The sequence below is a fragment of the Marmota flaviventris genome, chromosome 10 (genome assembly GCF_047511675.1).
Source record: "Marmota flaviventris isolate mMarFla1 chromosome 10, mMarFla1.hap1, whole genome shotgun sequence".
Lineage (NCBI taxonomy): Eukaryota > Metazoa > Chordata > Mammalia > Rodentia > Sciuridae > Marmota > Marmota flaviventris.
The window spans coordinates 100,655,691-100,681,441 of NC_092507.1; the positions used below are offsets into that span (position 1 = coordinate 100,655,691).

At 35.0% G+C, this 25,751-nt stretch overlaps 1 protein-coding gene across 4 annotated transcripts in view; it reads right to left on the reverse strand.

Moving 5' to 3' along the window:
• Positions 1 to 4,234: 4,234 nt before the first annotated feature.
• Wdr47 (WD repeat domain 47) overlaps positions 4,235 to 25,751 on the reverse strand; it is a 55,943-nt gene continuing 34,426 nt past the window's right edge. For all 4 annotated transcript variants that reach the window (XM_071618143.1, XM_071618144.1, XM_027922070.2 and 1 more), the window contains 8 exons: positions 23,556 to 23,816; positions 20,498 to 20,573; positions 18,189 to 18,346; positions 13,742 to 13,911; positions 13,043 to 13,213; positions 11,488 to 11,619; positions 7,806 to 8,024; positions 4,235 to 5,575 (listed from right to left, as the gene is read on the reverse strand). In XM_071618143.1, coding sequence (XP_071474244.1) covers positions 5,433 to 5,575; positions 7,806 to 8,024; positions 11,488 to 11,619; positions 13,043 to 13,213; positions 13,742 to 13,911; positions 18,189 to 18,346; positions 20,498 to 20,573; positions 23,556 to 23,816 — 1,330 coding nt within the window. In that variant the 3' untranslated portion in view covers positions 4,235 to 5,432. The remainder of the gene's footprint in view (positions 5,576 to 7,805; positions 8,025 to 11,487; positions 11,620 to 13,042; positions 13,214 to 13,741; positions 13,912 to 18,188; positions 18,347 to 20,497; positions 20,574 to 23,555; positions 23,817 to 25,751) is intronic.

The following is a 25,751-nucleotide window of genomic DNA, read 5'->3' on the forward strand; positions in this document are numbered from 1 at the left end:
CCCTTCAACAAATGAGATCCTGCCTGGAAACCCGATATAGAAAACGGACACCAAGCGTATTTTGTTACTATTAGCTTTTTAAAAAATAAGTTCGAATGTATAACATTTGCAATAAAACCGTAAATCAAGTTTGGAAAAAAAAAAAAAAAAATATATATATATATATATATATATATATATATATATATAATATATATATATAATATATTATATATATATATTTATATATATACTATATATATTTATATATATAATATATATATTATATATATATATTATAATGGGGGATAATAAATGATGATAGTTGTGAGACAAGTGGGAGGTTTGGAAATAAGTTTTGCCTTGAACTGCTGGCCTCACAACATCCGGAAACTCTCCAAAGAGGAGATGACGAGTTTTGAACAAAAAGTGTGTTAAAATCTGGTATGTGATTCACTACCTTTGCACATTGCTTACTATTATAATTTTCTAAATTAAAATTCACATAAAATTTACCGTCTTGGCCATTTTTAAGGGTACAGTTCAGTGGCACTAAGTATATTCACAGTTAACCCAGCCATCAACACCATCCTTCAGAACTCTTTTCAAATCTTGCAAAACCAACCATGTACCTGTTAAACAATAATTTCCCATTCCTCCCTTTCCCCAAACCCTGGAAACCATCATTCTTTGTCTCTATAAATCTAACTATTCTAGGTATCTCATATTGTAAGGGTCCCGCGAAACGTCGTAGAAAGAGACCACCAAGTGACCACTCATGCAATTGGCAGAAGGGGATTTATTGAACCAGCATGCTGGGGCTGCGTGCCCACTCAAGAAGGGAAAGCAGCCCAGAGCCCGAGCAGGGGCTGAGCACTGCTTAAGTACACTTTTTGGGGAGGGCGGAGGGCTTTGTATACATCAGAACAAATCATCATGAGGCGCAGGAAAATTGAACAACAACTCCTAAACATGATTAGTTCATTCATTGGCGGGAACAGGTCAGGCTGGAGTGATAGGTCATTTCTAAACGGGGTACACGTTCAAACTGATTGGTTTTAGGGCCTAGAGGACTACGTGACCAGTTACACAGAGCCCTTCAGTTATTAAATAACCAAGCAGTCAGGGGAAATATTTACTGGGCGGTTCTAAGCATTGTCTTAACAGCTACAGAAATTTCAGGTTTTGCAGGTAGCATAGAAACCTAACAATACCTCCTTTACATTTTAACTCAGACCTTGCAGCTTAGAAACTTTTACAACACCCGGTCTTTTACCCTTTAACTTTTACGCTTTAACTTCAATTTCTTTTACCCTTACAATATAAGTGGAATCATTCAGTGTTTGTCTTTGTGACTATCTTATTTCACTTAGCATAAATGTTCTCAAGATTCAAACCAGGTTGTAACATATCAGAATTTTCTTTTTGAAGGCTAAATAATATTCTATGCTATGTATATATCACACTTGTATTAGGGTTCTTCAGAGGAACAGAACCAATAGAATGCATATATGAGAGGGAAGTTATTAGACTGGCTTACACAATCAGAGGTTGGATAGTCCCACAATGGCTATTTGCAGTCTGGATAGTCAAGTAAATCAGTAGTTGCTGTTCAGTCCAAAAAGCTCAGAAGCTTCAGAACAAAAGGGACCAAAGATTCAGACTCTGTCTAAGGCTGCCTGGAAGCTCCCTAGAGTTCCCAGTGCAAATCCACACTCAAAGGCTGAAGATCCTGGAAACTGATGTCTGTGATGGCAGTAATAAAAAACACATATGCAAGAAGTGTTAAATGTGCATACAAATGTGAGCTCCACCCCCAGCCCCAACATCTTCCACCCACCTTTTTTTCCTGCCCTCAGGGATCCCAGCCTACTGATGGTACCACCCACATTCAGGGCAGATTTTCCTATTGGATGACCCATATGTTAATCCTCTCTGGAAATACCTTCACAAACAAACCCAGACGTTTACTTTACCAATTTTCCAAAAGCCTTTCAGTCAAGTTCACAACCAAGATTAATAATCACTCAGTTCATCAATTCATCTGCTGATGAACACTTGAGTTTCTTTCACCTTCTGGCAATTGTGGAATTATGCTGCTGTGAACAAGGGTGTACACACAAGTATCCCTTCATTTCCCTGCTTTCAATTCTTTTGGAGTATATACTAAGAAGTGGAATTGCTGGATCATATGGTAATTCTATTTTTTAGTTTTTTGAGGAACCTACCGCATGGTTTTCCTGAGAGATTGCACCATTTTACATTCCCAGCTGTAAGGGTTTCAATTTCTCCACATCGTCATTGACACTTTTTCTTAATTTTTGTTGTTCTTGTAGTTGGACACAACAACTTTATTTTTTTATTTTTATGTGGTGCTGAGGATCTAACCCAGTGCCTCGCACATGCTAGGCGAGTGTTCTATCCTAAGCCACAACCCCAGCCCGACACTTTTTCTTGATAGCAGGGGTTTTGATTTGCATCTTATGACTAGTGATGTTGAACTTTTTTTTTTTTTCATATGGGGGTCTTGCTATGTTGTCTAGATTGGCATTGAATTCTTGGGGCTGTCTTCTGAGAATACGGTGTGCACCCATGTCCAACAGGATCTTTTCATATGTTTATTGGCCAGTTTATAGATAGATAGATCTTCTTTGGAGAAATATTAAAGTCTTTTACTCATTTTTTAAAATTTTATTATTATTATTGGTACTGGCGATTGAACTCAGGGGCACTCAACCACTGAGCCACATCCCCAGCCCAATTTTTGTATTTTATTTAGAGACAGGGTCTCACTGAGTTGCTTAGTGCCTCGCTAAATTGCTGAGGCTGGCTTTGAACTCGTGACCCTCCTGCCTCCCCCTCCAAAGTCGCTGGGATTTTAGGCACATGCCACTGCGCCTGGCCCCTTTGCTCATTAAAAAAAAAAAAAATTATACTTGTAAATGGACAGAATGCTTTTATTTTTATGTGAACATGGATGGAGGATCCAACAGTGCCTCACGCATGCTAGGCAAGCGCTCTGCCATTAAGCTACAGCCCCAGCCCGCTTTGCTCATTTTTAATCATTAAAAATCTTTTGGAGGGCTGGGATTGTGGCTCAGCGGTAGAGCACTCGCCTAGCACTTGCGGGGGCGACACCCGGGTTGGATTCTCAGCACCACATAAAAATAAAGGCATTGTGTTGTGTCCATCTACACCTAAAAAATAAATATTAAAAAAAATCTTTTGGAGTGTGTGGAAAAATGGATCAATGCAAAACAGGAGGATCAATCCATGGAGAACCAGCAGCAGGGAGCACAGCTGACTGACAGTTGACATACTTTGGACTGTAATGTGTTCATGCTAGGCAATACTTGCCTTGGGATGCTCCCACACAATGACTGTTAAGAACTAGCCTATTTATGAACAAAAGAAGATTCCTTTAAATGTCAATTTTTCTTTTAGGAATTTCCTCTTGGCTTGGTACAAAGAAAAATGGAAACAACAAACCCTAGGTATCTCAAAGTCAATTGATAATGGGTCTAATTCATCTACATTATGTATCAACTTTTATATATCATGTGAGAAAATTCTGTATTCCTTGAATGTAATTATTTTGATTTCCTGAGATGCATTTTCACTTGGCTTTGGACAAAATCATTTGATTTTCATAAAGAACAACAAAACTAAGTTTGACTTGGAAAAAAAAAAAGCGGTATTATACTTCCTTGGCTTTTGTCAAAAATAAAACGAATTCAAATTTTTAAAAAATTATCCTTTATCCTAGTTTTAAACAACACAAATGACTAGTACCTAACATGTGTAAAATTAAGCATAAAAAGGAAATGAGACTGACCTATTTTCATCAGAATTCCCCCTTATGTTTGCTTAAAATTAAGAAAAACTCTACCTATTGAATACCCAAAAGCTAATTAGATTTCATTTCTTTCTATGTTGAAGTACAAATTCAACATATTCAGAGTCACAATTAGAATTTATACATTTTACTAAACTTTTATCAGTTAAAATTCACAATATACTCAGAGTAGAAAGTTCTCTAAATCTTGTATAACACAGAAGAGACACACAAAAGTTATGCTCTTTCCAAGGGTTAAAAAGTTCTAATTAGTAGAACTTCAGAAATAAATATAAGAAATTGATTATGGGGTTTATCTGTTCATCCAATGGACCCACTTCCTTCCAAGTAAACTGGAAAAATAACATTCTGAATTGAAAAAAAAAGACTCTGAGGAACAGAGAAAGTTTTAGGTGTCAAGATGTCTTTATTGAAATAATAGCACAGTTACACTTCTAATACCTTTTCCACTTGTGAACAATAGATTAAAATTGCTTGCTACATACAGTACACAGACAGTTCAATAATTAGAACCAATACAACTGCATTTAAAATAAATAAAATAGCCTATTTAATAATTTAAAGTAAAATTACTGTACAGTATGAAAATAAAGATACATAAATGTTAGGATCTACGATGCTGTAGAAATAAAATCATTATTCTGCATTACTCAAAACAGTGCAATAAAAAAATTCAAATAAGCTTTTGGAGTGCAAAGTTTAAATTCCCATTTTAAATTATCATGCAGACATAGCATTTCAAGCCATGCTATGGTCTATGGCAAAGTTTTTAATTTTTAAGAGGAAAAATGCTAGCCAGCACACTCACTGTACCATCAAGTGCTGCATCACATAACTGCTGCTGCTCTGCTTCTGCAGTACAGTTTAGAAGGGAGGTATCTTGTTGCATTCAAAAAGTTGAGATTAACAAGTTTCTGAAGCAAACACATTTACCTTTTTAGCCTGGATCAAAATTATGTGACAAAATAATAACCATATTCCTGGGTTTAAGAAAAAGGAAAAAACTACACCACATAATGAACTAAGAAGCAGCTTTCCAATCATCTTTAAACTCTGTAGTGATCCTTATGTGAACACAACTGTGTAAGTTTTGAGAGACATAAAATTCTGGTCTCTAGAAGACAAGTGATAAATGGGGCTGTGAGAAGAGCAAAGTAATTTCTGAACACCTATGTTTAAACTGGGTAGAACTCAGCTGCATTTGTATGTAATAATATATTTAAAGTATACTTTAATTTCAATGTGTATATAAAACTGTTATTTAGGCAAAGACCAAGGAATGCATTTAATACTAAACTGTAAACACATCATCCACCATGACTTGGAGTGCACACCAACAACATAAGAGCTCTTCCACAGACTTTGGCAAAGAGACTACACATAGCAGGTCACAGCAGCATGAGCCCACATGGAAGACTGAAAGCACTGCAGAATAACACTACCCAACATCTCCTATCAATGGGATACATGGTAATAAGGGGTCTCTTCGTGCCAAACCACTTTCTTAGACAGTCTATATTCTTCAGATTTGTAGTTTTCGTAATTCAGTAGTCTTAGTCTCTGTGCTTTCACTGCATAGACTGATACAGGGTGAACTCTAGCCATTGTAAGTCCAGAGGGTTACAGTTCTGTCTGCAGAGGATGACAGGAAGGAAAGATCTTGGGTGTGCCATCGACACTGAATCACTTTGTCCTTGTGCTCCCCTACCACCATAATAGGAAGCTGCTTAGTGAGGTCCCCTAAATTAAAAAAGAAAAAAAGATACTGATTTATAATGCAAAATAAATATATACATAATTCTAGGTTCCTGTTACTTTATAATATTATAGTATGAAAGGTATACACAGGGATAAATCACATTAGCAGAATTTTGCAACATACATACAGAAAACCTTTGGTAACAATTGACATAGATGCCATTCTCCAGGATATTCAACCCACTTGACTTCTACCTGACTTCGGTGCCACTCCACCTTGGTTTACTTTGCTGGTTTCTCTTCTCATCCTGAAGTTTGCTGAATCTCAAGGAATCAACCCCGTAGATTTCTTTTGTTCCCTCTGTACCTCATTTCCTCTGAAATTTCATATTGTACCTTGGCTATTTATATACTTACGATTCACACCCATTTTATCTCCAACCTTGACTTCTCACTGACCTAAGCTCCAGACTCATATCCAAATAGTGGTTTATCCAATGCCTCACTTGATTCCTCTAGTCATCTTAAATTCAACTCATCTAAAATCAAACTCTTGCTTTTCTTCCCAAACTGTTCCTTCCCCACCCATTTTCCTCATCTCAACTAATGGCACCATCTGGTTGCTTGTGCCAGAAACCTATGAATCATTAATTTCTTATTCCCTCACTCCTTAAATCTAACCAAACAAATTAAAAATATACCCCAAATTCTGTCAATTCTTACCACCTCCACCTCTCCTATCCTAGTCAAGCCATCATCATCTCTCACCTGAACTATTCCAATAGCCTCCTCACTGACACTTCTACTCTTGCCCTACTTATGGTTCACTTATGATACATTCAAAATTATCTGAAAATGTAATTCAGATCATATTATTCTTCTATTTAAAATCTTCCAAGGCTTCATGTCATACTTTTTCAACTGCCTCTGGCTCATCAACTGTAACAAGTGTATCATTCTGATGGGGGATGCTACTAATTGGGGAGCCCATGCATATGTGATTAGATGGGAAATCTCTTTATCTTCCTCTTAATTTTGCTATTAACTTAGAAGTACCCTTAAAAATAAAGCCTGATATTTTTTGGTTGGGGGGAGGTACCAGGAATTGAACTCAGGGGCACTTGGCCACTGAGCCCCATCCCCGTCCTATTTTGTATTTTATTTAGAGACAGAGTCTCTTAGGCAGACAGAATCTGCTAAGCACCTCACTGTTGCTGAAGCTGGCTTTGAACTCAAGATCCTCCTGTCTCAGCCTCCAGAGCTACCACACCTAGCTAAAGCCTGATTCTTTTTAAAGCCTGTAAATTCCTGCCTCTGACTTAGTCTTTTGTCTCTTTCTCCCTTAGCTGACTAGTTTCTAGCCACCTTGGATTCTAGCAGTGTCACAACTGTGCCAGGTTTATTCCTACCTTAACATCCTTATACTCATTATGCTCTTCTCCTAGGGTCCTGGCATGACTTGTTCCTTCTCATCATTCAGGTCTTTTGTACAAATGGCATTTCTCTGGAGAGACCTACTCTAATTATCCTATCTAAAACAGCCTTCCCTTTCACACCCCACAGTCACTGTCTCCTATCATGCTATAGCTTTTAATAGCACTGAACAATATTTAAAATTACATTGTCTATTGGTTTACTTTTTATTGACCTTTAAGTATAAGATCCATCAAGGTGAGAGCCATCTGCCTTCTTCATCTCTCTATCTCTAGTTGGTTCACAATAAATATTTGCTTAAGATTTAAAAAAAAAATAGGTATGAAAATATAATTACTTTCTCTCTCTCTCTCTCTTAAAAAAAATATATATAATTACAGATTATACAATAATTTTGACAGGAGGCAGTGGGGATTGAATCCAGGGGTGCTTAACCATTGAGCTACATCCCCAGTCCTTTCAATTTTTTGAGACAGGGTCTTGCTAAACTGCTGGGGCTGGCTTTGAAATTAAATCCTCCTGCCTCAGCCCCTGTCGCTGGGAGAAGGGGTGTATACCACCATGCCCAGATAAAATATTTTTTTAAAGAATCTAATAAAAATATATAAGTCTGTCATTTATCTCAGATTCACTGTAATAATTAAAACCATTTAACAAAAATAAGATTATTCACTGTTAATTTGCGGTAACATCTTAATGCAGTCTCAGTAATTTACTCAGTAAATACCATAAAATTAAAATTTAAAATGTTTTATAGTCAATCAGTCCAGACTACAAAAGAAAGACCTCAAACATAATAGGAGAGACTAAAGAAAAGAGAAAGGTTAATTTGAATCACCTTGTAGGTCTGTCACCTTTATTTTCATGTCATAAGAGCCTGTTAGCAAGTAGTGAGCTCCAGGGGAGAATCGAACAGAACGAACGTCACTGGAATGAGGATGATAACTTTGTACCATTCTTCCTCCTCTTATGTCATACAACATGCAGCTAGAATCTTCTTGACCAGTAGCTAAGAGACGACCACTGGGATCTACAGCTACAGATGCCACAGCACTGCCTGTAGAGGGGAGAATAAAAGAGAATAAAATCATGGTATTTGCAGGTAAATGGATGGAGTTGGAGAAGATATTGTTCAGTGAAGTTAGCCAATCTCCAAAAAACCAAATGCCAAATGTTTTCTCTGATATAAGGAGGCTGATTCATAGTGGGTTGGGAGGGGGAGCATAGAAGGAATAGATGAACTCTAGAGCAGAGGGGTGGGAGGGGAAGGGAGGGGACATGGGGGTAGAAAAGACGGTGAAATGAGATGGACATCATTACCTTAAGTACATGTATGAAAACATGAATGTGTGAATATACTTTGTATAACAAGAGATATGAAAAATTGTGCTCTATATGTGTAAAATGAATTGTAATGCATTCCGCTGTCACATATAACAAATTAGAATAAAAAATTTAAAATTTTTTTAAAAATCTGAATAAGAAAGTAAAAATACTCTGTAATCCCAATTCTTAGGGTTAATAAATACTAGTGACATCTTTAAAAAAAGTTTCAATATAGAAAATCAATATACCTAAATTGCAATGTTCACTTAACCATATATTAGTGACTTAATATAGTTTATCAATCCTGTTCAATCCTTGTGGAAAAATCCAAGTAAACACTCAACCAATAAACACTTGTATTCTTTATTAGGGCAAGGGATAAAGCAAGATTCTGTAAGGAATGAGAAAAACCATTTTTGTCATTTGAAAGAACTTCCAGAACAGTGTTATTAATAGCCTTGATGAACAAGGCTAAAGAAAACACTTTTTCTATCCAGTGTTTTCACTGCTGGGTAAGTGTCTGTAAATACTCTTATACTCAGTTTGGAGTCTAGTTGTGGTAACAAGAAATTTGATAACAAAATATATTTCAGGACATTAATGTAAGAAATGTCCTAAAGCAACCCATAATTTACTACCAACAGAAAGTAAGTTCAGAGTCTACAGGCTTGAGACCTAACTGTACCATGTATTCTCAATGGTGGCTGTAACACCTCCGATGGGATACATAATGGTTCTCAGGGGTGAAAAAATTATAAACATTAGCAATGATTTGTGAGCCCTCCAAAGCTTAACTTGTAAAAAAATATTACTCCTTAGTATTTATTTTTCTTGTTAGGAAAAGGAAGTCAATTATAAAAATAAGGCTAAAGAACACTGCTCTAGAGCAGACTAATGTGGTCTGGGACATAAGTTAAATCATATAAACCATATAAATAACAGTATATGTGTATATACACATATAAACACACATAATTTAAAATAATCTTCTCTTGAAATTTTGACAGAAGAAAGGTGATTATGGTGAGCAAGAATTACATGAGAAAATGTTCAGAAGAAAAGTATAAAAAAGGCAGGTAGCTTAGGTGGTCTGGCTCAAGTTCCTTGGTTTAAAAAAAGTTAACATAAAAGCTGAGATATAAAAGGTAGGTTAGAAGCCAGGTACAGGGTTTGCACACCTGTAACCTAGCAACTTGGAAGACTGAGGCAGAGGAGGCCAGACTTGACAATCTTCAGCACCAAAAAAGGAAAACCTACACATAAACAATACAAATTGATTTAATCAAATGTGATATCACTACAAATGAAAAGATGTAGAGATAGAATCTATGTGAAAGAGAGATCATAAGAATTGGAAACGGACATAAAATCCTCATTATACAAATTGGTGCAACCACTCTGGAAAGCAGTATGGAAATTCCTCAGAAAACTTGGAATGGAACCACCATTTGACCCAGCTATCCCACTCCTTGGTATATACCCAAAGGACTTAAAATCAGCATACTACAGTGACACAGCCACCTCAAGTTTATAGCAGCTCAATTCACAATAGCTAAGCTATGGAACCAACTAAAGGCCCTTCCCTTCAACAGATGAATAGATTAAGAAAATGTGATACACACACACACACACACACACACACACACACACAATGGAATATTACTCAATCATAAAGAAGAATGAAATTATGGCATTTGCTGGTAAATGGATGGAACTGGACATTATCATGCTAAGTGAAATAAGTCCATCTCCCAAACCAAAGATGGAATGTTCTAATATGTGAATGCTGACACAAAATAAGGGGGGTAGGGACAAAAGTTCATTGGAGTAGACAAAAGGGAAGGAAGGGAAGGTGGGATGGGAATAAAAAAGAATCAGACAGAACTTGCCTATGTGCATACATGAATACACGACCAGTGAAAATCCTCATCATGTACATCAGCAAGAATGAGATCCTAATTAGAATAAATTATACTTCATGTATGTATAATACATCAAAATACACTCTATTGTCATGTATATCTAAAAAGAGCAAATTAAAAAGAGAAATCCTCATTATAGGATTCATCATTAAAGGAAGTCGATAAATACCTTAAATCTATTAATATAAATATAGAAGTTAATAACAAAAACTGCTAAAAAAGTTAAAAATGAACCCAGCACTGTGGTGCGTGTCTATAGTCCCAGCTACTCAGGAGGCTGAAGTGGGAGGATCACTTGAGTCCAGGGGTCTGAGACCAGTCTGAGTGACATAACAAGACCTTGACTCAAAAAGAAAATTTAAAATAGTTGTCTCTAATAAATGGGAAATGAGGTAGACTGAATGGTAGAAGCCAATTCCCAGAGCAATGACATTTAAAAAAAAAATAAGCCTTATTGAATTGTTTGGTTCCTGAAACTACTATGTATACAACCAGAGATATAAAAAATTGTGCTCTATAGGTGTAATAAGAATTGTAATGCATTCTGCTATCATATATAAATAAAAAAATTTACATAATAAAAAAAGAAAACATGTAGCTGATAAGATTTTAATCTCTTAATGGCTTTAATTTCTTTTATTAACATTAAGGGGAACTTTAGAAAACAGTCTACATTATGATTTTAAAATCTATCATGACTTTAATAATTTTTAGTAATAATATGGACAAGGAACGAAATCTGAAGTTGAGAAATAAAGGTGATTGAAAATTTTTTTAAAAAAGCAAGATTGCATTATACGCTACCATCTGTGTATGTGTGCACACATGTGCATGTTTACAGGAGAAGAAAGTTATGACACTAAAAAACTTTCTGGATATATATCTACAGAATATTTCTAGAAGAATAAGTAAAACACTGATTTGTTAGAGAAAGAGAAGGAGGAATTGGTATGGAGAGAAAACAGTACACTTTTTAATTTAATTTCTGCCATGTGTATGCCATCTTATAAATCTTTCTAAAGGTCTGAATCCTAAAAGTTCCCTGATAACAGAATAATTTGAGACATGATATTTAGTATCCCTAGGCTTTGGTTTCCTGAACTAAATATTATTTCTACAAATAAGGTAAGCATTTTGAAACAATTGAAAATAACCAATAAAATACGAAGTATTTACTTCATGATCTTTTCTATTGCAAGGGGGAAGAAGTAGGCTAGTATGATTTACAGTTTCTTTCTCATGTAAGTTCATTTAAATTAATGGAAAACCCACCAGTTCCATGGAATGTTGTGCCAACAACACGAACACAGCTTGGTACTCGAAGATCCCAGAATCTCACAGTCTTATCTTGGGAACCCGATGCAATCATCCAGCCACTCCAGGTATAAAGTGCTAAGATATGCCCTATAAAAGACCATGTACTTAGTTATTACTGTAGGAGATTATCTTTCCATAACATGTGCAAAGTTAAGTACTCCTCATCATTGCACAAGTTATTATCTGGTTAATTAAAACTCACTATAGATGTAAAATGAACATCAACACTGAATATCAAAACCATACGGAAAAAGTCTTTCTTTAGTGACTCTATTAGTAGAGTAGGCTCTTTCTATATTTTAGGACGTCATAATTAGTACTGACAACAATTATTATTTGAAACCATGGCAATCTTTCCATGGAGGAAGCATAGGATGTCAGGCATGATGGCACACACTTAAACACCCAACAACTCAAGAAGTTCATAAGTCCAAGGCTAGCCTGGGCAACTTAGTGAAACCCTGCCTCAAATTAAATTTAAATGGAGCTATGGATATAACTCAGAGAGCACTTGCCTAGAATGTGCAAGGCCCTGAGTTCAACCCCTGGTCCCACTTCATTCCTGCCACCAAAAAAAAGCAAAGGAACCAGGCGTGGTGGCGCACATCCGCAATCCCATTGGCTCAGGGGGCTGAGACAGAAGAATCACAAGTTTAAAGCCAGCCTCAGCAAAAGCGAGGTACTAAGCAATTCAGTGAGACCCTGTCTCTAAATAAAATACAAAATAGGGCTGACAATGTTGCTCAGTGGTCAAGTGCTCCAGTACCCGCCCCCAAAAAAGCAAATGAAAAATGTTTTAAAGAGTTACTCAGCTTTGGAAGAGACAGAGCTGGGGTCATATTAGTTCTGCCACTTACTATCCTGTGATATGGGGCAAGGCGTCTTACCCTTTCAGCCTCACTTTCTTCAGGTATAAAATAGGGATAAAACTTCCTAAATCCTAAGGTTGTTATAAGGATTAAGTTAAGGAATCATAAGAAAATTACTTAGTACACAGGGAAATAGCAATGTTAGTTATCATTACTGTGTTGTTATCCAAAGTTCACAATTTAAAATTTAAAAAAATATATATATATTATATATTTAGTTATAAAGGGACACAATACCTTTATTTAATTAATTTATTTATTTTTGTGGTGCAGAGGATTGAACCCAGTGCCTCATGCGTGCTAGGCTAGTGCTGTACCCAAGCCACAACTCCAACCCGCAATTTAAAATTTGAAATAAAAATTTCCTGTCTTAAAAAGATCCATTTTGGGGCTGGGGTTGTGGCTCAGTGGTAGAGCACTCACCTAGTACATGCAAGGCCCTGGGTTCGATCCTTAGCACCACATAAAAATAAATAAATAAAATAAAGGTATGTGTCCAACTACAACAATAAATTTTTTTTAAATAAATATTTTTTAAAAATCCATTTTGATGAAATATACCCTATTACGAAAATGCAGAGAGGAAAAATTGCACATGTTGAACAAAAGGAAAAGCAGCTCTTGAGACTGACAGTACATACCAGTATGTCCACTTAAAGCATGGAGGCCTTGTCCTCTTTGACAATCTGTTGTATAAATGTTACAATCCCCTGCTCCAGCACTTATTAAAATAGCTCCACCACTTTCTGGGCCTTCCATGAATGCCAAGTCTCTAATTGTCCCATCATGCATACTAAATTCCAGATCTGGTCCTGAAACAGCAATAAGAATTTAAAAAAAAAGATGCTGCTCAACTTACTTTGAAAACTTGAGATTGCTAATGCCTAAAAACTGGCTAAGAACAATGGGGTACTAGTATGGTTTACATTTTAATATAGGAACTGACATTACAATAAATTTCACTTTACTAAGCAAAGAACCAAGAAATCAAAATACTGATTTAGTTATTATCATGCCTAAAACAGAGCTATAATAGATACTTTTTTGTCTTTTATTCCAAAGAAAAAGAGAAAACAAAATTTCTAGAAAATATCCATTTACACAATTCTTGCAGTTACTTATAAATTATGTTTCTGATAATAAAATAAGATCCGAAGTTCCGATATCACCTGGCTACCTGTAAGAATTTGCTAAAAAAAAAAAAAAAAACCTCATTAATTAAACACTTATATATATTAACATTATATTCTTAGATTTCATTTGAGACAGTAGATATACAACATAGGGAAAATATAAAGAATACTGGTAAGCTAGCTACTGCTTATATACTTGAGCCCTACCTGTTGCATTACAAGTCTCTGCATTGAAGGGCAACACTTTGACATATTTGTCATTTGATCCTGTTGCTAATAACTGTCCACAAGGACTCCAGGCCACGCAGTAAATGGATCCTTTATGATGTTTATTCCTTTTAAAACGCACCACTGGCTGCTTAGGAGTGTCATGTGCACTGAAAAGAAAAAATTACATTAAGATATTTCAGTTTCTTGCCTGCTAAAATTAGTTAATATGTAATAAATTAGTTAATTATGGTTATTCTTGAGGGAGGGAGCCAAGAGTATCAGCTAATATGTTATTAACAATTTTAAAAACCATAAAAAATAAAGAGTATTGAAAATCTAAAAGGTAAAATTACAAGCCATTATCATACTAATATATCATTTCAGATCACAGAGGGAATAGGATATAAGACTCTTAATCTTCACTTTTTTCTAGGAGTGGTGGCACACACCCATAATCCCAGCAACTTGGAAGAATGAAGCAGGAGGATTACAAGTTTGCAAGTTTAGGCCTCAGCAACTTAGCAAGGCCCTAAGCAACTCAGCCAGAGCCTGTCTCAAAATTTAAAAAAATATATAGAGGGCTAGGCAATTGCAGCTCAGTGGTTAAGCAAACACCCTTGGGTTCAAACCCTGGTACAAAAAAAAAAAAACAACCACCTAAAACTGCATTTTTCATATTTTTCAAGAATTTTTAATTTGAAACAAAAAAGGATACAAGAAAGCAAATAATGTTTTCAAATTAGAAAAATTCAATAAACATTTCTTAAGTAACATGAGCAATGTGCTGGGTAAAGGGAAGATGCAGAATGGATTAAAAATAAAGGAGGCAAGATCTCTTTCAGAGTTTAAAATTAGTAGGGGCTGATGTTTTCATAACTACCCATAAATATCTAGGCAAGTATAAGTTGTTACAATCCAGTATAAAGTTTGGGCCTAGGTTGGGGATGTAGCTCAGCAGTAGAATGTTTGCCTAACGTATGAGGATACACTGGGTTCAATCCTTGGCACCACATAAAAATAAGTAAATAAAATAAAGATCCATTGACAACTAAAAAATATTTTTAAAAATAAGATAAAAATAAAGTTTGGGACTAAAAGGACTGGGAGAATTTTTATAGAAAAAGATGAAGGCAGAACAGCTTCAGTGAAAATAAGATAAAGCGGGGAAAGTACTGGATAAGTATGCTGCATGGGACAGAGTCGGTAGGGCTAAAAGTAATAAAAATGAGGTATTCAAATTCAGGAGATGGAGATGGACAGATATAGTGGATGAGGTGCCACAGGTTCAGCCATGGAGGGTACTAAACGCCGCACTCCACAAGAAGTTAGCCTTTAATTGTAGTCAAACATTGGTTTAGTAAAGGAATAACTTCTGTACTCCAAAATGCAGACTAATATTATGTACTAAAGATTCTTTAATTAAGTATAATGATAAAAAAAATAGGCAAGCCTGGTGGCATTCACCTATAATTTCAGCTACTCCGGATGCTAACACAGGAGGATCACAAATTTGAGGCCAGACTGGTCAATTTAGCAAGACCATCTCAAAATAAAAAATGAAAATAAGATGTTGTTTAGTGATACAGCACCCCTGGCTTTAATCCCTACTAAAACACACACACACACATACACACACACAAAATTTTATGTTTCTGGAGATTTGTCCTGAAGAATGAAAGGGTAAAAACACATTATGTCTAGGATTTGCTTTAAAAAGGCAAACAAATAAAAAGGATGAATGACACAATATGACAAAAATCTTAACTATTACGTTTTAGTGTACTAATTTCTCCATTTTGGGGTATATGGGAATTCTCATAACTAATAAAATTTTTCAAAAAACAAGAAAGAAGGGGGCTGGGGACGTGGCTCAAGTGGTAGCGCGCTCGCCTGGCATGTGTGCGGCCCGGGTTCGATCCTCAGCACCACATACAAAGATGTTGTGTCCGCCGAAAACTAAAAAATAAATATTAAAAAAATTCTCTCTCTCTTTAAAAAAAACATGAAAGAATATTGATATATCTTCAATATCTATAAGGTGTTTAATATTGATCTAGAGGAAAAAGAGCAGGTCAGAAGATTCTCTTTCAGCTGCACAATTTATTACCAAGTCCTACTGATTCTTTCCTTAAATGGATTAAACTTCAAATCCACCCATTTTGCTACATCTCCAGTACTGTCACACCAGCTGTCAACTACAACACCTCCTTTTCTCCTAGGGCCTACTCTTTCTGTCATCCAATCCACAGTTAGAGTAATCATCTCAAAATATACTTAGATCATAACACTTGTTCTGCTAGGCAGCTTCCCACTACATTCAACACAAAATCTCAAATGGCTAGAAAGCTCTGTAAAATTTAGTTTATGTCTATTTCTGTAGCCATATCACACTCTAGGCTCACCAAACTCCAACTGAATTTGTTTCAGTTCCTCAAAAACTCAAGTTCTTTCTCATCTTGTTCTTTCTGTACTGCTCTCTTTTCCCTTCTCTTTTTATGGCTAGGTCTACTCATCCTCAGATTTCAGCTTTAATGCCTTTCCTTAAAGAGTCCTTTCTCTGACTTGCCAGTCTGTCCCTCACTCCATCCCCATTTAACTTTCTTATAGAACCCTGCAATTTTTCTTTATAATACTATCAACATGTATTCATAAGAGTATTTATCTGCATAATGACCCTCTTCCCAATAAACCACAAGTTCCATGAATTCAATAAACATGTTTGTTTTATGAACAACTAGTTCTGAAGCCTACCTAGCATAGTACCAAGCACATTGGAGCTCAAAACATATTTACCAGATATATTAATTTATTTTCATAAAAGTCAGTTCTTTTACAATCTATGAAACATCTGTGCTGGCATGAAAAAACAACAATGGGAAACAGTTAACTTAAGATCAGATTAACTCTACACAAATAAGTCTTTGGCTCTGCCTCCATAATTATTGCCATTTTCTACTCCCTGATCTACAATTCTGCCTTCTCTCTCTTTTTTTTCTCTCTCTCATATTTCTACTTAATGATACAGTGAGCACAAATAAATTTTACTATTCTGTCTTAACATGGGCCCTATTACTTCTTTTCTTTAAATTCCATCAAAGTCCAAGTCAAAATCATCAAAACCAGAGGGTATAGTGATACATGCCTGTAAGCTAGCAACTAAGGAGATTCAGGCAGGAAGATACCAAATTCTAGGTCAGCCTGGGCAACTCAGTGAGACCCTGTCTCAAATTTTTTAAAAAAGAGCTGGGGATGAAGTGTAGAGGTAGAGTACCACTAGGTTCAATCCTCAGTACCACCAAAAAAAAAAAAGGGTTTCAGACACAGAGATAGCCAAACTACTCAAATAAATAAAAACCTGAGATAAAGGGTATTTTAGTTCAGTGGTAGCGTGCTTGCATAGCATGTGCAAGGCTCTGGGTTAGATTCCCCAGCACAGCAAGTAGGGAAAAAAACCCACTGGTTTTCTTGTCTAAAAAATATCTAAAACATGCTATAATATGTATTGTTTTTACAATTAAAAAGGTTTATAGTTTGTTTTGTTTGGGTGCTTTTGTTTTGTTTGGTATGAAAACTACTCCTTTTGTGCCATTCATTTCCCTAACCAGAAAATCCATCAAATAGCTCATGATCTTTATAATGCTAGTTTGTTTTGATAGCATTTTATCAAATAAATGGACAAAAAGAGCAGTTAATTGAATAGTAAATAGTTTAAATTCAGATTTCTATAAGGTAACATCTAAGCTGTTCGTTTTCTTAGTAACATTAAAGAATTCATTTTACACCTAATAGATAAGGTAATGTATCCTTTTTAAATGACGTGTCTTTAAAGACGTATGTCTTATTTTCAAGTCCCATAATCTGTTAAAACAATAGGGTAAAACTATTGTTAGATTGATAAAATGAAATTTGAATTGTTGTAGGTTTAAAACAGTCAAATATGAGCAATTTCATATAGGTTAACCTAAGCCCCTTATAAGCTATTATAAGAAATGTGTATTTTCCCAGTGTGTAGCCAGTCTTACTTTATCTTTGGCAATTTGACTAGAATGTAAGAACTTTTCAGATAAAAAGCAAAATATAAAAATCATGGAAATAAAGAAAACTGGAGTAGTAAATGAATAATGGTCTAATCAAAAGCATTTTATGGAAAAGAAAATAATAATGATTTAAGTATATTTCCTAAACACTGAAAATCTAAAATAAAGCTTAAATACAAGGAAAGGAAGAAAGGATTGAAACACTACTAAACGGCAATTCTGAAAAAAGGACCAATATAGCTAAGTTAAAAACTAATGCAAGGGGTGGAGATGTAGCTCAGACGTAGAACACTTGCCTAACATGCATGAAGCCCTGGGTTTAATCACCAGCACCACCAAAGAAACCAAAAAACAAAACAAAATGAAAACCTAAGGCAAGAATGACAATACAAACCATCTATTCTTACCTTGGATCAATTACTTCTGGATAGGCACATACTCTCAGAGTTTTTGAATTTGAACCAACAGCATATAAACTACCACCTGGATGAAAAGCCACTGCTCTAACAGCTTGTGTATCTTCTAGAGTATTAATACAAACAAACTGCTTTTTTGATTTGTCATCCTACAGAAAGAATGAATATAAAAGTCATCCTGTGGAAAATATGAATTTGAAAGAATTCACCTTTATCAAATTTTAAATTCATTTGAACTATATTATTCCTGTTTGTTCACTTTGTGTTTAATACCTATAATTTTTTAAGTGAAAATTTCAAATTAGTCCTAATTTTTCTAGTTTTTGCTAATCATTACTAAATCAAAGTCAGTTCATAAACATTCAAGTTTTTCTTGGTGGTCAAGACAAAAGGTAAGATTAAAAATGTATTCCTAGCCAGGTGCAATGGTGCATGCCTATAATCCCAGAAGCTCTGGTGGCTGAGGCAAGAGGATTGCAAGTTCAAAGCCAGCCTCAGCAAAAGTGAGGCACTAAGCAATTCAGTGAGACCCTGTCTCTAAATAAAATACAAAATAGGGCTGGGAATGTGGCTCAGGGGTTGAGTGCCCCTGAGTTCAATCCCAGTTACCCACCTCCAGAAAAAAATGTATTTCCATATTAAGTTTTCTTTATTGTCAAGGAAAAAAATAGTTCACACATATAGAAATCTAACAGAAATCAGAGAGCATCAGTTGTGTTTCTGAAAGTAGGAAGGAATAAAGTGTTATGGCACATGCCTGCAAGCCCAGCTACTTAGTAAGCTGAGGCAGGAGGATCACCTGAGTCCTGAAGTTCAAGACCAGAGTGGGCAACATTGTGACTATTATTACTATTATTTCCAACAATGAGTATTTCACTAATTCAAAGTGAAATTGCAAAATGTCCTTTTAAATTATAAAAATGATTTTAATTGGAATGTTTAAGTTTCCTTTTTAACTTTAAACTGATAATCTCTCTCCACAGCTCTCTTATAAAGAGGCAAGTTAGAGACATTCTGAATAAAAGCTTTGGCAGCTCTTGTTACTGTTATCATTTGAAATCACACTATTACCCTGATTAAGACTGATTGGACCTGGGGACCTCTAGAGAGGGTGAGGTCAACAGACTCAACCAAATCCTGTCTTTGGGAAATATGAACATCAAGTGCACACATAAAGTCAATCACTCAACTCTGGTTGTATTCTCAAAGTACTAGGACCATAATAACTACTTAAGAGTTTATGCATCCATGAAACACATTCTCAACGGGGGAAGTGGGGACAAAACGGATATCACACTATGCTTCTCTTATATAACTGAATTCTGTTATACATATGAATTTCATTAAAAATGTTATGTTTTCCATTAATCCATGTGCAAGGAATGTAACATTTGCTAAGCGAATAGCATATGGAAGATGTAACATTTGCTAAGCGAATAGTATATGGAAGATAAGGAAAAAAAAATGACTAATTTATTAAATGGCCTATAGCACGTAAAACCTTAATTACTATGAGTTGTTTTATAGCAGTAGCTACACACAGATTTTATTTTCTTTCTTTCAAGGTGTTTGAATTTTTAAAAATTTGTGACCATTTATAAAATAGGAGGTTTCACATAAAAATCTAATTTCAAGCTTTTCTTGAAAATCAAAAGAACCAGAAACACTAGGATTATATATTTGTTTGTGCAAGGAACAAATATACCAATGTATTTATCATGAAAATGGCTGAGTTTATTAATTTGTTACCTGTTATACCCTTATAAGCATATTCATTGTGACATATCCATACATTTGCATAAAATAATTTGGTCAACATCATTCCCCAGTTAACTCCCTAGTATCTCTTCTCCCACTTCCTCCCTCCCTCTAATCCCCTTCCCTCTATTCTGCTGGTCTCCCTTCCATTTTCATGAAAATCTATGGAATTAAAATTTGAACTAAGGAAAATAGAGAGAAAATATATACTAGTTAGGAAAGAATGTCTGATCCAAATCTAAAAACAGAAATATGAATGAGAAGCCAATGAAGATGCCAATAATATCTCAACAAATAAACAAATAGTACAGAGTCCCAATTCATGTGCCAATTTAAGGTCACTACTGGCATTAATATGAATACTCCAAAATGTGCTAAGACAACCTCTCCACTTAGTCCACTAACAGCTCAACTATGTTGAGATGAATACCAACATTAACAATAATGAACATTTCTAAAAATGGGTTTCTGTGAATAGAGAATTCTTTAGCAATATTTGTAAGTGCATATGAAAAAACAAACCACCTTCCCAAAAGTATTACCTCTTCCCCTCTTGACCTTGATATATTCCCTGAAGAATCTCCAAGAGATGGCTTAATGACCGAATGTTCTGATGAGCTGTAGGAGTAGAAATTCAAATATATTTTACTCAGAATATCAAAACAGAAACTAAATTACCTATCTTTTCAATCTTTGATTTTTCTTTTTAGCAAATGACCTCACTGACCTATTCAAAGTTACTCTGTGAAGACATTTATTAAGAAGCTGTGGGTTCAGTAATACCAAGAATAGTTGTATGGTATGAAATGCCATCTGGAAAGATTAAGTCAAGTTCATACATTTTATAGTAAGATGTCAAGTACCTTTATTCTGTTTAGTTTCAAAATCCCGTCTATAATGTTTAAATACTACCCTAAGCAGAAACCTGGAGATTGCTCTTCAGGAAAATTACCTGGCCCAAAAGAAAAAACTAGCCAAAACTGACAGTTGAGAGTCCCTTAATGAAACAATACTTCTGTTAGTCACTTTTTTAAGGCCAAAGATAAACAAATCCATTTTGTAGCCTTTCCTTTCAATAAGCAAAACATGCTTATCCTTTCAATGCTTCACTCATTAAGACAGCCAAAGACTTCCTGAAAATTGAAGGAAGCCTCCCACATAAAAGACACTAAAACAAACAGAAAGGGAAGTCAAGAAGAGAGGCAATTCAGAGAACAAGTTAAAACCTATAATTATAATCCTTAAAAAGGTAAGAGGAAATAATGAATCTTGGGAAAAGAGCAAGAGATATTTTTTTAAAAGGGAAATTTTAGAGAATAAGAGCTCTTTGAAAATTACAGTATGATAGTAGGAAAAAAAAACAACAGAAAACAGAGGTGAAAAAAAATCACTAATTTATACTTTTTAAATTTCTCTAAATTTTGGTTTCCAGCTTAAGAAAGCAACAAAATGAAGGAAAATAGACTCACTCTGAAGTATATCAGCATGAAGTTTCAGAATATCAGAGAAGAACCTGAAAAATTCCAGAACTGAAAAAGCAATAGGCCTCTGAGAAAGGATCAAGAATCAAAATGGCACCAGATTTTTTAATAAGAACGCTAAAATTAGAAGATCCTAAGACAATGCCTTTTGAAATACAGGGTCTCACTGAGGAATGTTTCTACTCTAGAATCTGATACTAACAAATCAAGTGTGAAATACAATAAAAATATTTATACATGCAAAGTCTCAGAAACTTCACCTCTAATATATCCATTTCTAGGAAACTACATGAGATCTTGAAAACAGGGGGTCCAATACAGGAAAGAGACAAAGGAATCCCCAGAAAAATGGTGAAGAAAGTTCCAGAATTCACTAAGCCTATATAAAGTGGCCAAGAAAAAATGAATATAAAGTGAGGAACAAATGATCCTTGAGGAATATCTCCCAGGGGGAAAAATGGAATAAAGAATTTATCTGATATTTTTTGCTATCATAAAAGAAGTTTTATGGTTTTATATTTCTGTCAAAAACATTTGCCGAGTTTAGTGATAAATACTAAGACAACTAAGCATGTGTGCATGCATATTTGTACAACAAATTGGGGTAATTACATTTTCCTATGCCGTAGGAAAATAAAAAGTTGTATAAAAAAGATATGTAATCATCTTACACTATATGATCCAGTTGTAACATTCACAGGGTTATGTAATGTTAACACTGAATACTCATTTAAACAAAAGTATGTATAGGTGTGTGTATATATACATAAAAAGAAGAGGTAAACAAAGTGAGTGTGTTGTGGGTGGGAAAAATGATAGGGAATCAATGGATAATAAAAGCATGCTATTCATAAATGTGAAAATCTATAGCAAATTAAACATACAAATAAGTTGGAAAATGACAGCCTACAGGAAATAGAAATCATGGACAAAGATGCTAAGATAGGGCATTCTGTTTTATTTTTATTTATTTATTTTTGGTATCAGGGATTGAACCCAAGGATGCTTAATCACTGAACCATGTCCCCAATCCTTCTTTTTAAATTTTGAGACAAGGTCTCACTAAGTTGCTTAGGACTTCATTAAGTTGGTGAGGCTGGCTTTGACCTTGCAATCCTCCTGCCTCCAAATCGCTGGGATGGCAGTCATGTGTCACCAAGCCCAGCTCTGTTTTATTTTAAGCCTTGAAGTTATTATTTGTCTTTTCAAATCACACACACATATTACATTGATCAAAAAAATGAAAATTTGATACTGGAGAATGATATTGGCCAAATTATATTGTGCACATGTACAAATATGTAACAACAAATACCGATGTCATGTACAACTATAATACACCAATAAAAAATATGGAAAGAAAAAATGATTTAAAAATTAAATTAAAATTTAAAATATGTGGAGTAATCAAAACAAGCATTGGAGAATAATAACAAAGAAGCAAATATTAGACAGATACATGTTCTGAAATAAAAGAAGAGCTTGATACTAATTAGAAGGCCAATTTGTATAAGCATCCATGTGCCCAAAGTAAGTTGTACATTTTTAAATGAACCATTCTAAAAGTGTTTACATTAGTAAAATAAAATGTTCCATAACTATTCCCATTGCATAAATTAACACTAGTTTACTAATGATAGCAAAAAATTTTCTGAGTAGTGAGATAATATGCAAAGTCATCAATTGCTACAATTATCAGAACTGCCAACACTGTCTTCCTGCAATCATTCTACCATCTTATAAAGCATTTTCCTGTACCCTCAAAGACTGAGAATTTTAAGATTATTTGTAGAAAGATGACACAGGCAAGAAAAATGAAAATAAAGAAGATAAAACCTAAAACTATAGGATCTCTGAGTAAAGATGACTTAAACAGAACTGCACTGGTGGTGGAGAGGAAGCAAAAAGAACACCTGAAGGAAAATAAAGATGACAAAGAGTCTTATTCAAAAGTTGGTAGAAAAGGAGACAGAAAAATGAAGGCAGACTAGAAAAAACTGGTGAAGCAGTGAGCTCTAAAACTTTCTCTTGTAAGTCTCCAAAAAGAATTCAACTTTCTATGTTTCTATTCATTAGTATGAACTTAGTATTTCCCAGTTTTATAAAGAGAAGCACTTACATTTGGCTTCCACAAGAAGGTGATTCCTCGAGAAAAGGGATGTGATTTGTTGATCCAGGATTACGAGGAGTGCTTGTGTGAATATTTGAAGTATCATGTGTTAATCTCTGGCTAGAGTCTTGAGGTGGTGTAGCAAAACTAGTCACAGAAGAATTATTAGATCCATTAGCTTTGCTCCCGTTACATTGCTGGTTTAGCACTGATACCTCATTACCAAGGCTATCCATTCCAATATTTAATTCACCAAGTTTTTGAATAGACCTGTGAAATCAAAAAATGCGAGTAGTTTTTAATTACATTCATAATGTATCAAAGATTAGAGGAAAGTAAATATATGCACATGTAATTGATGGCAAATTTAGTGTTAAAAATTACTATCAATTTAAGACATAACTAAGGTACTAAAAGAAGATCCAAATTTTCCCAGTGCCACACTGTAAAGGAGATAGGCATAACGGGTATAATTGAGTCCTTAAAAGCACCTTTTACTGGGCATGGTGGCGCACACCTGTAATCCCAGTGGCTCAGGAGGCTAAGGCAGAAGGGATTGAGAGTTCAAAGCCATATTCAGCAAAAAAAGTGAGGCACTAAGCAAATTCAGTGAGACCCTATCTCTAAATAAAATACAAAATAGGGCTAGGGATGCAGGTCAGTGGCTGAGTGTCCCCGAGTTCAACTTGAATGTCTTAAGCTGGTTCCTTGTCTAGGTACTTTGTTAATCTGCATCCTGTCTGCATCCCAGGAACTTTGCTTCTCCTCTGTTGATTGTTTTTAATTAAATTTTACTTTTGGACAGAGTGAGGTACCAGTGAATTCCTTTTCTACTGGCAAAATAGTAGAACAGTTCAGTCAAATTAAAGGGGCAACGGAGAAAGATTGATGGGGGCATGATGTGATTCTCCAACACATGATAATATCATTTTAAAAATTTGTTTTAAATTTATTATAGGAGGTCTAGACTTTGATTTAAGCAATTTCAAATGTGCTAAATTTTAAAAAAGAAATTGTAAACAACTGTTTAATAATAAATATGCAGAAAACTGAACTTAAATTGTTTAAATTCTATTTATGATTGTCCTTGGAAAAAAAAAAAAAAAAAGATAGCTTAACTTAATTCTGAGGAAGCACAACCCTACCACTATTAGGGTCACAGAATCTTGACACTTCAACTTGTAATTAATTCCCTGCTAAACATCTTTTTTTCACAGAAAAATAAATTAGAAAGCCAAACTGCAACCACGCTCTTTTTATTTTCAGTGCTAGGGATGGAACCCAGGTCCTATAAATGATAGGCAAGTACTTTACCACTGAGCTATACCCCCCGACTTTAATGAATATAAAGAAAAATTCTAAAAATCAGAAGTGGCAATTCACCACACAAGAATATTTCTGACAAAGTACTGACTTCATCAGAAGTAGTAAGAAAATGATCCCCAGATTGAATGTTCAGAGAAGAATCTTAAAGTCACCCAGGGAGGCTAAGACAGAAGGATCTCAAGTTGAAAGTCAGCCTCAACAAGGGTGAGGTGCTAAGCAACTCAGTGAGACCCTGTCTCTAAAATACAAAATAGGGCTGGGGATGTGGCTCAGTGGTTGAGTGCCCCTAAGTTCAATCCCTGGTACTACTCCCCCACCCAGGAAAAAAAGAATCTTGAAGTCATTAATATAAAACACTCCCTGCATGAAGTTTTGGCGTGAGGATCCATTTCAGGTTCACAAGAGATGCAAGTCACTCAGAGTATCAAACAGACTGAACCAAGTGAGGATCTAAGGGTCACCACTGAAGTTGCCTAATCATAATCATGAAAGCCAACATTAATAGGACACTTTCTGTGTGTCAGAAATTGCTCTAAGTACTTTTACATATGTAATTCATTTAATCTCCAACAACCCTCGTTCACTTAAATACATATATTCATCATTGATTTTTTTAATATTTATTTTTTAGTTACAGTTGGACACAATACCTTTATTTCACTTATTTTTATGTGGTGTGGAGGATTGAACCCAGGGTCTCGCATGACCACTGAGCCACAACCCCAGCCCTCATCATTGATTTTTAAACACAGACATATGCACATATACCCACATAAATATATTCCTGATTAGCAACAATATATTTTATACTGTTTAGCCAAAAATTATAAGAAAAAAATCATTTAAATATGCTGAATCCAAAATAATCTATAGGTTTTT